The sequence below is a fragment of the Simochromis diagramma genome, unplaced genomic scaffold, assembly GCF_900408965.1.
Source record: "Simochromis diagramma unplaced genomic scaffold, fSimDia1.1 OVJJ01000304.1, whole genome shotgun sequence".
In the NCBI taxonomy this organism is placed as follows: domain Eukaryota; kingdom Metazoa; phylum Chordata; class Actinopteri; order Cichliformes; family Cichlidae; genus Simochromis; species Simochromis diagramma.
Window position 1 is genome coordinate 3,992,104 of NW_024387030.1, and position 16,408 is coordinate 4,008,511.

The 16,408-nt window shown below is 39.4% G+C and overlaps 1 protein-coding gene and 3 gene segments (V, D, J or C); 3 read left to right on the forward strand and 1 right to left on the reverse strand.

The window, feature by feature from the left end:
- Positions 1-16,408, reverse strand: part of ccdc177 (coiled-coil domain containing 177) — a 166,728-nt gene that overhangs the window by 102,597 nt on the left and 47,723 nt on the right. The gene's annotated exons all lie outside the window — the stretch shown is intronic.
- On the forward strand, positions 8,258-9,416 carry LOC120739599. The segment is given in 2 exon segments: positions 8,258-8,641; positions 8,768-9,416. Coding segments are annotated over 2 exon segments (396 nt in total).
- Positions 11,248-12,019, forward strand: LOC120739602. The segment is given in 2 exon segments: positions 11,248-11,514; positions 11,606-12,019. Coding segments are annotated over 2 exon segments (366 nt in total).
- On the forward strand, positions 14,912-15,681 carry LOC120739606. The segment is given in 2 exon segments: positions 14,912-15,041; positions 15,135-15,681. Coding segments are annotated over 2 exon segments (357 nt in total).

Genomic DNA, 16,408 nt, shown 5'->3' on the forward strand with positions numbered 1-16,408 from the left:
CTGACTGTCTCCGCCCCGTTGTCGGAAACCTGACAGTAGGAAGTGTCGGACATGGCGTGCTCCTTCCTTGAAGAGCCAGTAGATCGTGAAGCCCAAATTCTCCGCAGAGCTCTCCGCCGGGAGAGAGTGATTAGAGCGCGTTTGGACATTTTATCATTTCCTGATGATTTTCTGTGCGAACGTTACCGTTTCTCAGCACAATCTATAAGTTATTTGAATAACATCCTCAGGCCATATATTACGCATGTGACACATCGCGGACATGCTCTCAGTTCATTACATATTATTTGTATTGCACTTCGGTTCTTTGCAAACGGGAGCTTTCTGTATAATATTGGTGACGCTGAGCACGTTTCCAAGGCTACCGTCTGTCGGGCAGTCAGGAATGTTACAGTTGCACTGAAACGTCTCCTGTACTCGTCTGTGGTGTTCCCCGGTCACAGACCCACAAGATTTATCAAAGAGGGATTCCACAAAATTGCAGGTATCAAGGTGACCAAAACGTAATGTATGATGTGGTGATACTTGGACTACTACTTAAATTTCACATTTATTTTCAGGGTTCCCAGGCGTGTATAGATGGCACTCACATTCCAATCATTGCTCCTTCAGTAAATGAAGGAGACTATGTGAACAGGAAGTCTTTCCACAGCATCAATGTACAGGTACATAGTTCCCTGTAGCATTTCAAACTAACAGATTATTTCATTATAGTAATGGATGCTAATTTGTGTTCTCTGCACTGTGAAGATCATATGTGATGCTGCCAATATTATCACAAATGTGGAAGCCAAGTGGCCAGGCTCTGTCCATGACTCACAAATATTCCGTGAATGTACACTGAGCACAGAATTTGGACATGGTGAGTTGAGAATACTTTAAAATATATAAAGACCAATTGCTTCAGGGACATTTGAACTGAAGTGTATCCTTCTGTCTTAGGAGAGTTCACTGGCTACTTGCTTGGTGATAGGGGGTATCCATGTTTACCCTATTTGCTTACCCCTTACCCTGACCCTGAACCGGGCCCACAGCAGCGATATAATCTGGCTAATTGCAGGACAAGAGCCAGAATTGAAATGACTATCGGAATGCTTAAGGCCCGGTTCCAGTGCCTGCAAAGACTCAGGGTCACCCCAGAAAGGGCATGTGACATTATTGTGGCATGTGTGATTCTTCACAACATTGCCACAATTAGAGGAGAACACTGTCCTTCTGAACCAAACATCAGCAGTGATCCAAACCATGAACATCCTGACTCTCCCACGGACATACAAGATGGAAGCGCAGTCAGAGACACCATATGTCACAATCATTTCCTTTGACCCATCACCTCAACATGTTGAAAGAAGAATAAACAGATTTTTGGATCAACTGGCTTTATTGGTCGCCTGTATTTCCTGTACACAAAGTATTAAAAGATGTAAACCTCATAAAGTGTCTCTGTTGCTTCCTCCTCTGTAACAGCTGTCAATGTTTCTTCATTATTTTCCTGTGGTAAAGAAATAAACAACATTGCTGTTCTACTGTAAACTCATATAATCTGTGGAGTATTACTCACAACTGCATGTCGCTCTGGCTCAACAGGAGGCTGCACCAGATGCAGTACACCACCACCATCAACTGATAGAATATGAGGTTTATACAGGTCACTTATAACTTACAAGGGACCAAATGGCAATTAACAAACATACCAATCACCTTACACTTCATTGTCATATTGCTCTCAAAGACAACCAAGACTGAGGGAAGGCAAAATCAGTAGGAAAATAACTTCACTACAAAATAATCCATTATGGTACAGAGTTTATCAAATGAATGAGTAGCACTGCAAAGGTGACTGTGAAGACAGGATGTATGCACATCATGTATTATTTTGAATTTACCCCCTATGTAGGCACTTGTGTCTTGCAGGGTTATTGACTCAGAGGGTGTCCCCGCAGAGATGCCTTCGGCCACAGGGCGCCCACTGTTTTGGCTGAGGGCCAACTGCTCAGCCTCTGTGAGTGGTGGTGGTGGAGGACCCCCACCTGTTTTTCGGGCCTCCGCTTTTTTTCTGTTGGCTATAACGGGTCACATTTGAGCATACAGAGTAAACAAATATGTACTTGTAATGTGCTCAGATAATTTCAATAAGTGCTTACAGAAAGGAAATTAATGTAGCCTCTAACTGCAATTGATTTACATCGGACAAACAGACCAAGCACTATGGCTCATAATACAATTACACCTTACCTGTTTGGACTATATTTTTATATTTCATTTTTACTTGCTGCCAGGCACGTTTGGGGCCTGTTGGGTTGCACCTGCGCTCACATCACATCACAAAATAAAATGTATACAATAACAAATAAAATAACATATGATAAAATAACGTGTTAAATTGGTGGAAATCCCTAGATCAATGTTTAAATTAACACTCACGCATTGACTCTGTCGGCTATGTTTTGCCATGCATGCTCCCTTTCTTTCGCAGCTGTGGCTGTGTTACTTTTTTCCGCGGAATTTGCATGTTTTCGGCATATGCTGCCATCAGAATTTCGCCGTCAAGCGCTGTAAAATACATTGACCGCGCCTTCTTTCCCTCCGTCTCCATGGTGACTCGCTGAATCTGTGCTCCGCTTATCAGGGCTTTATGTATCCTCGTGCGCGTGCTTACCTTGGGGTTAAAGCAACTCCGCGTTGATTGAACTAATTGTTATCAGCCTTTCTGAAACCGAATATTCCGAGTTGGACAGTTCGGGGTTACTCAACCCTGAGTATCGTTTTTCACTCTGAGTTTTCTAAACCGGCTTCCTGAAACAGGGCCCTGGAATGGCCAAGTCAAAGCCCTGATCTTAACCCCATTGAGATTCAGTGGGGTGACTTGAAACTGGCTGTACATGGCAGAAAACCCTCAAACATCTCACAGCTGAAGGAATTCTGCATTGAGGAGTGGGGCAATCCTTCTTCTGATCGATGTCAGAGACTGGTAAAAGGTTACAAAAGGCGTCTCGCTGAAGTTATGTCAGCCAAAGGAGGCAACACTAGTTATTAGGGGGGTAGGGTGTTCTAACTTTTTCCTCCATTGAAATAAACATTTTTGATTATATCTTCTTTTTTTTTTTTTTTTCCATGTTTCACAAAATGTTCATTTTTGTTGTTTAATTGCAATTACGCCACTTTCTTTTCCAGTAATACCTAAAATCACGATTGGTTCATAATAAAGAGCTGATTATTTAATGGGGTGTCCTAATTTTCTCACATGACTGCGCACACACTGAAATTACTACCAACCATTATGTTAAAAACAAAACAAACAAAAAAAACCCCCAAAACATATTTCACTCAAAGAGAGCCCAACTTCATAAAAATCTGTATTTGCTGATAACAAAGATGATATATTTCACACCCACAGGGTGTTTGTCAGCAAATGAATAATGTCACAAACATTTTGCACACGCCCAAATGCCACAGTATTTATATAGCATGCTGATAAAGTGAAAGCTTTGGTTTCACATCTGTCATATTTTAACTGTGATGAACTCCACAGGACAGAAAAGGAAGGGTCTATATTCAACATGATGTGCACAGTCTTCTTGATCCATTTTTTTCAGCTCATAGGGAAGTATGGTGAGTATACTAACTTCAGGAAATTTCCACACAGCTGGTAATTTCTTTTTGAAAAAAATCATACGTTTTTCTTTTTTCCCCCCCACAGGAGTTTCTAGCACCTACAATGTCCAGCAAACACCTCCTTCCATCATTAAGAAAGTTGGTCAATCTGTTTCCAGTGAGATCCACTGTTCACACAATGTGTCATCTTTTAATCATATTCTCTGGTATAAACAAGACGAACACAGAGCTCTAAAGTTCCTCGGATACCTAAATGTAAACTCCCCAAACCCTGAGGATGATGGGAAAGGGAGAAATCAGCTTTAATGGAGACGAGTGCACTCAAATTCACTTATAAATGGCCCAGCTTCATACAAATCTGTATGTGCTGAGGGCACTGATATCATTTCTCCCACCTACAGGGGGCGACAAAAGTCAGCTAATGAAATGAAAGTACTTAAAGACATTGTACACGCCCAAATATCACAGATCAGCTGTCTGCAGGTTGATAAAATCAGTGCTTTGATTTCATATCAGTCATGTGTTAACTGTGTTGTACTATAGGGTCTATGTTCAGAATGATCTCCACAGTCTTCATTCTCTTTTTCTTTCAGCTGATGAGGGATAATGGTGAGTATTCTACGATCAGGAAATCATCACACAGCTGATAATTTCATTTCTTAAAAATCATGTGTTATTTTTGTGTCCCCACAGGAGTTTCTAGCACCTACAATGTCCAGCAAACACCACCTTCCATCATTAAGAAAGTTGGTCAATCTGTTTCCAGTGAGATCCACTGTTCACACGATGTGTCAACTTTTGATCGCATTCTCTGGTATAAACAAGACGAACACAGAGCTCCACAGTTCCTCGGATACCTAAATGAGGGATATCCAAACCCTGAGGATGATGTGAAAGGGAAAATCAGCTTTAATGGAAATGCCAGAAAACATTCGAACCTGACCATTTCTAATGTGTCAGTAACTGACAGTGCTGTGTATTTCTGTGCTGCCAGCACGGTACTACAGATTCCACTAAAGGCAATACAAAAACCTCTCTTAATGTCTCTGCAGAGAGATTAATATCTGAACACCTGCAGTCAGTATGCAACTGAATCTAGCCTTGGAAAAAAGTTACTAAAGGTTTCAAGCTAATTTTCATCCCCTTTGAAGTCACATTGGTGGCTCATTTCAAATATTAGTTGCAAGAATAACTGGAAGAATTAGAGCAGGGGTGCCCAATCCCGGTCCTCGAGAGCTACCGTCCTGCAGCTTTTAGATGCATCCTTGTTCCCACACACCCGAATCAAATGAATGGCTTGTTATCAGGCCTTTGCCAAACATGATGGCATGCTGAAGAGGTAATCAAACCATTTGATTCAGCTGTGTTGGAGTAGGGATCCATCTAAAAGCTGCAGGATAGTAGCTCTCGAGGACTGGGATTGGGCAGCCCTGAATTAGAGCATTAATTTTGATCTATGATTAAAGCCAAACACATAATTCTATTTCCTGAAATCAAGCCGTAATCATTTTTCTAACATGTTGAAACAACGATCATCTTCCATTAATCCGTTCTGTTGTACTTATCCTATTCCAGGTCACAGGATGAGAGGTGGGGCACACACTGGACAGGTTGTCATGCTTTGGAAGGGCTAACATAGAGACACAGAGACATCATGGACTGCAGGGGGATGTCAAGTACCACAAATACAACTGTCAGTGGTGAAACCGAAGATAACAGGATCACAGAGCTCCCCACAAAGCAGTGACACGCCCACCTGAAACTCTTGATATCAACATAAATTCAAACTGTCATTTATTCATTTGTTCCTATCATCTACAACATGGACATTTTTGTATATGGTCACCTCAGCTTTTTGATATTTCTGCTTTGGATCAAAGGTGAGTTGAGTTAAATTTCTTTTTTTTCTCTCCTTATTTTAGCGATTGCAGAAACAAGTGATTATGGTTTAATGTTTTATACTTAAAAATGTTCATTATTAACCGAATTGTTCTACACACACAGGTCTAATTGATGCCAAGGATGTCACACAAACTCCCATGCTGTGGGAACAACAGGGTAATAATGCAACAATGGACTGCAGCCATACCAAGGATGCTTCCTATATCCAGATGTACTGGTACAGACAGCTGCCAGGAGAAAATATGGAACTGATTGTGTTCACAACAACAGCCAAAAAATCCGATCACGACTTTGGAAAATTCAGCAAAGAGAAATACTCAGCCACAAAGACTGAGGTTCATGATGGGACATTTACAGTGAAGAACCTGGAGCCAAAAGACAGCGGCTGGTATTTCTGTGCTGTCAGTGAGCACAGTGATACAGACTCATGTGAAAGCTGAACAAAAACCCCACTGAATGGTTGGCACGAGTGTTGCAATTATTTCCTGTACTGTAGGGGGACCTCAAGTACATCTACAGATCAGAGGATCATATGAAGCTCTTCAGCTTCCCAACTACCATCTCACACACACTAACAGAGACTCTGGTCTCTTAAGTTTAAGATCCCCAGAACACAATAAAATAAAAATGTTCTTCACTGGAAGTTTTGATCTTTACTACTCACTTACAGTCAAACTACTGAATGCATGGTTATTATTCCATCTCCATTCAAAGGAAGCTTGATAGTTTTTAACCTGCACAGATTTAAAAAGCTGCCATGTGAGGGAATGAGGTATGTTCTTTTCACGTCTCTAAATCTCCTGCAAAAATATGAAGGAGGCCTCATGAGGACAAATGTTCAGCAACAAAGAGTGACATTCAAACTGGATCTCTGACAGTGGAGAAGGTGCTGGACGAAGAGAACAGTGCATTTCTGTGCTGCAAGTCAACACAGTCAAACAAGTGATTTAGACACTTGAAATAATCCTGCACTGCTGGTGTCAGGAAGCAGAAGATAATCTGACACACAGGGAACTTTAGACTCATTATTTTTAATGCCACTTAGAGACTGTGGCTGCTTTTCAGCTTTACAATTACTGTATAGTTGTTAAGATAGACTACTACTAGTGTTGCAACTGTAACTGAAAAGACGGTCTCTTAAAGCAGGCTTGTATTTCTCTGCGGTGCGTCATGGGCCGCAGTGCCATGACTAACTGCAATAATGTTCAAAGAAATCTGTGTAAGTCAAAAAACATAAATCCATGGACTAAACCATTATATTTTTTTTTATCATAAAGCTGCATATATGAACCTTCCACATACATGACCACATGAAAAACCATTCATAGAAAATTATAAACTCATATTCGCAGGGTGATTAAGTCATTCAGTAGATACAAACAAAATGAATCAGTGAAATAAAGAAAGATAGATTTAGTTAGTTTTAAATGACTGGTTACTGATATGACATACAGAACCACACACACACACACACACACACACACACACACACACACACACACACACACACACACACACACTGAAATTACTACCAACCATTATGTTAAAAAAGCAAAATAGAACAAGCAAAACATATTTTACTCAAAGAGAGTCCCACTTCATAAAAATCTGTATTTGCTGATAACAAAGATGATATATTTCATACCCACAGGGGGAGACAAATGTCAGCAAATAAACTAATGTAACAAACATTTTGCATACGCCCAAATGCCACAGTATTTATATAGCATACTGATAAAGTGAAAGCTTTGGTTTCACATCTGTCATATTTTAACTGTGATGAACTCCACAGGACAGCAAAGGAAGGGTCTATATTCAACATGATGTCCACAGTCTTCTTTATCTATTTCTTTCAGCTCATAGGGAAGTATGGTGAGTATTCTAACATGAGAAAAATTCCCCTCATCTGGTAATTTCACCTTTTAAAAAAATCACATGTTTTTCTTTTTCCCCCCCAACAGGAGTTTTTAGCACCTACACGGTCCAGCAAACACCTCCTTCCATCATTAAGAAAGTTGGTCAATCTGTTTCCAGTGAGATCCACTGTTCACACAATGTGTCGTCTTTTAATAGGATTCTCTGGTATAAACAAGACAAACACAGAGCTCTAAAGTTCCTCGGATACCTAAATGTAAACTCCCCAATCCCTGAGGATGATGTGAAAGGGAAAATCAGCTTTAATGGAGATGGCAGAAAACATTCAAACCTGACCATTTCTAATGTGTCAGTGACTGACAGTGTTGTGTATTTCTGTGCTGCCAGCACGGTACTACAGATTCCACTAAAGGCAATACAAAAACCTCTCTTAATGTCTCTGCAGAGAGATTAATATCTGAACACCTGCAGCCAGTATGCAACTAAATCTAGCCTTGGAAAAAAAATACTGAAAGCTTCAAGCTAATTTTCATCCCCTTTGAAATCACATTGGTGGCTCTTTTCAAATATTAATAGTTGCTTCAATCGCCGGAAGAATTAGAGCATTAATGTTAATCTATGAATAAAGCCAGACACATAATTTTGCTTCCTGCAATCAAGCCGTACCCATTTTTCTGTCAAGATTTTCACAGTCAGCCATATAAATGTTGAAACAACGTTCATAAAAATGCAAAGCCTCTTGTAATCCGTCTTCTTTAGCCTTTATCTAGTATCATTAAAAGTGGTAATCAACAGTTGTACTTCATGAAACCATCTGAAACAGCATCGACATAATGGTTAAACGATCCCTCCTCATATTGTTTCATCCATTTGCTGTGTGTATCAGGTGTTTCCCAATGAACTTTTTCCATTAATCCGTTCTGTTGTACTTATCCTATTCCGGGTCACAGGATGAGAGGTGGGGCACACACTGGACAGGTTGTCATGCTGTGGGCAGGGCTAATATAGAGACACAGAATCATCATGGACTGCAGGGGGATGTCACATACCACAAATACAACTGTCAGTGGTGAAACCGAAGATAACAGGATCACAGAGCTCCCCACAAAGCAGTGACACGCCCACCTGAAACTCTTGATATCAACATAAATTCAAACTGTCATTTATTCATGTGTTCCTATCGTCTACAACATGGACATTTTTGTATATGGTCACCTCAGCTTTTTGATATTTCTGCTTTGGATCAAAGGTGAGTTGAGTAAAATCTCATTTATGGTGTTTCTTATTTTAGAGATGGCAGAAACAAGTGATTATGGTTTAAAGTTTTATACTTAAAAATGTTCATTATTAACCGAATTGTTCTACACACACACAGGTCTAACTGATGCCAAGGATGTCAAACAAACTCCCATGCTGTGGGAACAACAGGGTAATAATGCAACAATGGACTGCAGCCATACCAAGGATGCTAACTATTTCCAGATGTACTGGTACAGACAGCTGCCAGGAGAAAATATGGAACTGATTGTGTTCACAACAACAGCCAAAAAATACGATCACGACTTTGGAAAATTCAGCAAAGAGAAATACTCAGCCACAAAGACTGAGGTTCATGATGGGACATTTACAGTGAAGGACCTGGAGCCAAAGGACAGCGGCTGGTATTTCTGTGCCGTCAGTGAGCACAGTGATACAGACTCATGTGAAAGCTGAACAAAAACCCCACTGAATGGTTGGCACAAGTGTTGCAATTATTTCCTGTACTGTAGGGGGACCTCAAGTACAACTACAGATCAGAGGATCATATGAAGGTCTTCAGCTTCCCAAATCACAGCTCTCACACACACACACACACACACACACACACACACACACACACACACACACACACACACACACACACACACACACACACACGCTTGTTTCTTAAATTTAGGTTTGTCAGAGCACAATTATTGATCAGAATTGGTCTGATCAAGCCCTCTTTAGCTCTGTTCTTAATTAGAGGTACTGTCCATTAAAATGGTCATCTGTACTCGTCACTCTGCTCACTTAAATTAACTTATGCCAACACATGGGGAAAACATGAAAAGTCCACATTCCCCCCAGGTACTCGTGCTTTCTCCCACAGTCCAAAGACATGCAATTAGCAGGGCTATGTTAACTGGGGGTTCTAAATTTCCCATAGGTGTGAATGTGACTATGAACAGTTATCTGTTTCTCTGTGTTAGTCCTGTGACAGACTGGTGACCTGTCCAGGGCGTTTCTCTGAATCCAGACAGAATGATTGGCATCCACACACCCATCCATTATCTATTACTATTATCCCATTATCCTACAACAAGATGTTGGATACCCTGTCTCTTAACATACTATCCGACCTTCTAACTTCATTTAAACAGCTAATCAGAGAGCTTAGGAACATAGATGAAAAATATAAATATTCTACTGGATAACCAAGGTTTTGGAGTTTAGTTCAGGTCAAGTATTACGGTACTTTGACTACTTCTACAGGTAGCAGCAGAACTTTAGTATAGTGACAGTTCAGGAAGAGAAGAGTGCATTATGGCACCACGTAATGAACTAACCCGTCACCCCACCCATGGGACGGTTAAACTCACATAAGAAATCAGAGCTTCATACACACAGAAGGAGTTACAAGGACCTTCTTAAATGAAACTATGAAAGACAAAATGATGACACCTGTCTTCTGTATAATCTTTAATGTCATACAGGTTTCAGGTAATTGACTTTTTATATGTCTTGATAATTAAGATTGGTTTTACTTTTCCATGTGTAAAGTTGTTTGTTTCAGTACTGCAATGGTTAATTATGGTTAATTATGATCCATTTCCCGTAGGTTCCTCACTCAGTGACCAAGTCCACCAGACTCCAGCTGATATGTTCCAAAATCAGGGACAAACGGCCACAATCAACTGTTCGCACAGTATAGATGGCTATGATCGAATCCTCTGGTACAAGCAAACAAAAAGCAAACAGCTTCATTTCCTGGGATACATGTTTGAAAACCTAAGAAACCCAGAGCCTGGAGTTAATGTGACAATGGCTGGGAATGCAAATAAAGACGAAACCTGCACATTAACAATTGCAGATCTCACAGTGAGCAGCAGTGCGGTGTACTTCTGCGCGGCTCGTTACCACAGTACTACTTATCACTGCGCTTCAATGCAAAAACTCCCTCTCCACAATGTGCACTGTTTGAGGACTCTAATGTGCTACAACAGCAAAAGTGATAGGTGATACATTTAGTAGTAGGTTATATGCTGATGACTGTACTTAACATATATTTAATATTTATATTTATTTATTGTTATAAGTGTTGCTGTAGGTTATCACTTTTTGGTCTTGGGATCTGTGTATTACCAGGTACAAGAATGATTTTCTTTAGGCCAAACATTTCAAAAGCTAATATGGTGTGTTCATACCGTACATCACAGTTATTAAAATGACACAAATCTTTGTGGATACTAAAAAAAAAAAAAAGTACTTTTTCAAAACAAGACTGTATATGGTGAAAAATGCAATACGGTGGAAAATGATATATGGCAACTACTTTGATGCATGTTTAAAATGTATGCATATGGCTCAAAGATGTATAACTTTGAGCCACTGGTGTTACTTGAGGTTTATGCATGAAACTTGGTGAAAAAGAGTCAAACACTGTCACAAATTTCAGAACCTTTTGCCATATCGTTCTACTGTTCAGGCCTGCCACTGACAAAGACAGAAGAGAAAATTGTAATAGAAAATTTAGAAACACTATTGGAGAGCTTAAAAAGCTTTGCCATCAGCTTTCCAGCAGGTGCTGAAAAATAGCAATCTACTACACCAGGTGTTTCTGGGTTGTTGTTATTTTGAGTCCTGTCATGAGGTGGCAGTATGTCAACAGGTTGTGGCTGTTAAGAATACATTGCCCACCTAAAAGAAGTTGATTTCCAAAAGGGAGGGGTTAATTCAGATATGAGATATCAGTGTTACAGAAGCTACAGCTACGAAAGTAAAGAAGCAATAACGCAGGCAACATAAATCCATGAATCTGTGTGCAACCAAAAATGATCATCTTTTTGTTCTGTATGAGCTTTAAAATGATCCTGGTGTCAGGTAATGAGCTCTTTTTACTTTTCCATTTTTTGAAGATTCTGTCTAATATTACTATGTTTTACATTTTTTGTTAACATTTTTTGTTTCACAGGTTCCTCACTCAGTGACCAGGTTTACCAGAATCCAGCTGATATGTATAAAGAACAAGGACAAAGAGCAGACATCACCTGTTCACACAGTATAGACAACTATGATCGAATCCTCTGGTACAAGCAAATAAAAGGCCATCTACAGTACCTGGGGTACATAGTAGGAAACCTAGGAAGACCAGAGACAGGGGCAAATGTGACAATAATTGGAAATGCAAATAAAGACCAGACCTGCACGTTGACTATTAAAGATCTCACCCTGAACAGCAGTGCTATGTACTTCTGTGCTGCTAGATTCCACAGTGCTACATATCACTGATCCACAATACAAAAACCTCTCAATCATATTTTATTTGATCTCTATGTCACAGCTCACAAGCCCATGCACCTGTTTCGCAATATCTGGAATATATTCATTTGTACTGCGAATGTAAAGCATATGTTTAGATGGAGGAGGATGCATATTGACACCACCCACAAAATTGCTGGGGAAGGCTTACTCAGACAGGAGATTATAAATATTGCAACTGCTACAATTTGCTGTATCTGATTGCCTCTAATTCAGGAGTCAAAAATGATCATCTTATTTCTTTCCATTATTTTAAAATGTTTTCTGGTTTCAGGTATTAAACATACCAGTGTTTACTACAATCTTGTAAATGTGCAGTTTAAGTATTACTTCATTCAATTTTTTAAATTGGTTTTTAAATTTGGCTTTGCATCTTGGCAGCCTCAATGCTCATGTCCTTTTTTGGTCTGATTCTTTCTTGTTTCTTTCCCCACAGGCTCCTCTCTCAGTGACAAAGTCCACCAGAGACCAGCTGACATTTATATAAATTCCACAGATACAGCCGAAATCTACTGTTCACACAGAATAGACAGCTATGATCAAATCCTTTGGTACAAGCAGTTAAAGAACAAGCAGCTACAGTTCCTGGGATGCTTGTACATAAACATTGGCAAATGTAGAGACCGGAGTGAACGTGTCAATAACTGGGAGTGCAGATAAAGACAAAACCTGCACATTAACTGTTAAACATGTCACCCTGAACAGTGGTGCTGTGTACTTCTGTGCTGCTAGATACCACAGTGCTACATATCACCGATCCTCAATACAAAAACCTTATCATAGTGGTTTCCATGTCTGCATGAAACTCCATGACAGGCAAGCTTAAAGCCAGTTATATCGTTTCCTTTCATAAGGTGGCAGTACAGCCCCACAGTAGCTGACTTGATTGTAACATTAAGAGGAGATTTATGCGAGCCCACCCATTTCATGAGTTCATGTCTGTGTGCTGATAGGCAGCTTGACTTGAAAGGAGGCTGGAAATTACCAGTATAAATGTTTATGAACTGAAGGATAAAAAGACTATAAGAACAACACTGTAGTCTCTTATTTTTCAACTAACATTTAGAAAACACAAAATGTTTTTCTTATTGCTAAGCACTACTTTTAACACCATACTGGTTTCAGGTAATGACATTTTTGAAATTTATAAAATATATTAATATTTTTGACTAATAAAGCAATTCTCTAAACATGCTAAAAACACAGTATTTTAACTTATTGCATTGAATTAAGTCTTGTGTATTTTCTTTTCCGATTTTTTTTTTTAACAGGTCTCTCTCCTAGCGACCGCGTCCACCAGGAACCAGCTGACATGTACAAAACATCTGAAGATATAGCCAAAATTCAATGTTTGCAGAGTATCGACGACAACCACAACCGAATCCTCTGGTACAAGCAATCAAATAGCCAGCTGCAGCTCCTGGGGTACATGGTAGCAAACAGAGGACTTCCAGAGACCGGATTTAACGTGTCAATAGATGGGAGTGGAAATAAAGACCAGACCTGCACATTAACAATTAAAAGACTCGACTTCAATAGCAGTGCAGTGTATTTCTGTGCAGCTAGTTACCACAGTGCTACATATCACTGAGTCACAATACAAAAACCTTGCAATTGGCAGTTTCTCCCTTACAGCCCACAGCCCCTTGCACCTGTATCCTAACCAACATTGGTCTTCTGGTTAGAACGAAACATTTAAATGGGAGGTCCTTAATGTGAAGTAAAGCTTTTAATTGCCACCTATCATTATACAGGCTTCTTACTGACAGTGTTACCTGTATCTCACTGTAGAATATAACAATGATTGCTAAAGTAGTCACCATATTTTTAGTCTAATCCCTGTGGCTTCAGGTACATGAACATTTTAAGATATGTGATAAAGAGGGTCTTCTTTCTTTTAATCAGAAAATTATTATTATCAAATTGTATTTTATTCTTACAGGTCAATCCCAGGATGTGTTTCAACAACCTGAAATCAGATGGAGTTATGTTAACAAAGCTGCACACATGAACTGCAGCCACAACAAAGATAAGGGCCACAACCAGATGTACTGGTATATTCAACGACCAGGAGAGACCATGAGGCTCATCGTCTACACAGTGTTTGGTGGGAAGCCGGACTATGGTGGAGCCCCTGAGAATAAATATTCAGCCAGTAGAAAAACCATTGAGAACGGGGCTCTAACTGTGAATCATTTGCAGCAGAATGACACTGGTGTGTATTTTTGCGCTGTCACCAAACACAGTGATGTGAGAAGTAAAAGAAGCTGTACAGAAACTGCCTGACAATTAATCTGATATTAGAGATGACTTGATATTCATGTCCTCCAGTAGGTGGCGATGAAGCTCAAGAAATACTGACATCAAAACCTTTAGCAGCTGGTTTACTGACGCCCTCCTCTTGAAAAGCGTGCATGGTAACGTGTTCAAGTCACTCTGTGACAAAAGCTCATCATGCCGATTGTTTTGGCTCACTTGTAATCACATTCACCATTCCCACTTTATATTATTTATGGTATCCATGTAGATTATTCATTTTTTGTCTTTCTAGGTGTTTGTCTGGGTGTTCAAGTTTCCCAAACACCTTTGGAAGTTTTCAGAAGACCTGGAGAAAAAGTGCAGCTGGTCTGCAGCCATGAAAAGACCGACTACATGCTCATGCAGTGGTACCAGAAATCCCCTGGAGATCAGGCTCTGAAATGCATTGGACATTTATATTACAACAACAAAGAGCACGAGGAATCGTTTAAGACACATTTTAATATTAGTGGAGATTTGAGTGGAGAGAAACCAAAGAAAGCTTTTCTGTTTATAGTGGACCTAAAGGCCTCCTGAGCACAGTGCAGCAAGCTATGCACACTGAGAGGAAAACCCCTCCCTGTAATACCAAAACTCAAACCCAATAAAGCGAATGGTTTTAAACTGAATGCACTCGCCCCACCTTGTTGTTAAATGCTGCCAGTATAATTTTCACTTCACTTTCCTCTTAAACCTCAGTCAGTCGAATCCCAGTAATTAAAAAGTAAACTCTAAAACAAATCAAAGGAATAGAAAGATGATTCCCTTTCTTGTCTTCTGGTGTCTGACAGGTAATAACTTGTTTGCATAACATAAAATTATCTAAAAGTGTCAATGTTTATGATTTAAACAAAATGTTTTTGTTTTTTCCCCCCTGTATCCAGGTGTCTGTCTGGGTATTGAGGTTCGTCAGTTTCCCTCTGAGGTCATCACTGATGTCGGATCTAAAGTGCAGATTTTCTGCAGCCATGAAAAGACTGACTACAGGGTGATGCTCTGGTACCAGCAGCCACCTGGAGACACAGCTATGAAACTCATTGGGTATTTGTACTTCAAAGATGACAAATATGAAGAACAATATAAAGATCATTTTAATATCACAGGAGATCTGGGTGGGAATACAGCAAAAAATGGCTCGTTGATAGTCAAAGTTGTACAAAAAGAGCACAGTGCAGTGTACTACTGTGCAGCTAGAGAAACACAGTGACAAAAAGCTCCTCTGAACACTACAAAAACTCCACAGCCCGAAATCATCAGTGGTTTGACACAAGAAAAGGAATTAAACTGATCTAGAACACCTGCTTTTGTGGTTTTGGTTTTTGATTTTTATATAATTTTGTTCTAATGATGCCACACTGATAACATATTTAATACATAATAATATGTCAAAAACAAGATATTGTGTGGATGATTCATGTAAAAATAATGGTATACAAAGAGCTAAACTGAATATTTATATATAAAAAAAAAAATTTAGTTGCAGCTGAAATCTACATGTCCATACGTATTTGGACAATGACTGGATTTTTGTAATTGTGTCTCTGTAAACCAACACAGTGGATTTTAATACAAACAAGATGTCTGACCGATTCAGTGGGTAACACTGCATTCACCTTTTTAGACTTATAAAAAGCTCCCAATTTTCAGAGGTTTAAAAAGTATTTGAACAATTGACCAGCAAACATTTTTATGACCATGTGAGCCTGTTGCCTAATTATTCCATGAAAGATTAAGCAGTGTTAAGAGTTTAACACTTAGTGTTGAACTTGTATTTGGTAGCTTCTCAATGAAACATTTCAATATGAGGACGAATGACATACAGCTGAAAGTGAGGAAGGCAAAAAACATATTGCAAAACATAAGAATCTTTTTCTTTAAGACAAATAAATTTCACTCACTTCCCAGAGCTCATGGCCATAAGTGTGGCTTGAGAAAAAATGAACCTTTTTTAAAAGTGAATATAGCCAAAACATTTAGAAATACCTTATACTGTCCCTATACAGTATGTTTACTTGAAAGTTCATAGAAAGGTTCTGGCAAAGATTGAAAATGTGTAACTCAAAGTAAAAGATACTATTTTAAGTCCTTTGATAAGCTGACAGTATGCCTGTAGTGTAGTGGCTCTTCAGAATCCACTGCAACACCACCCAATTTCCTG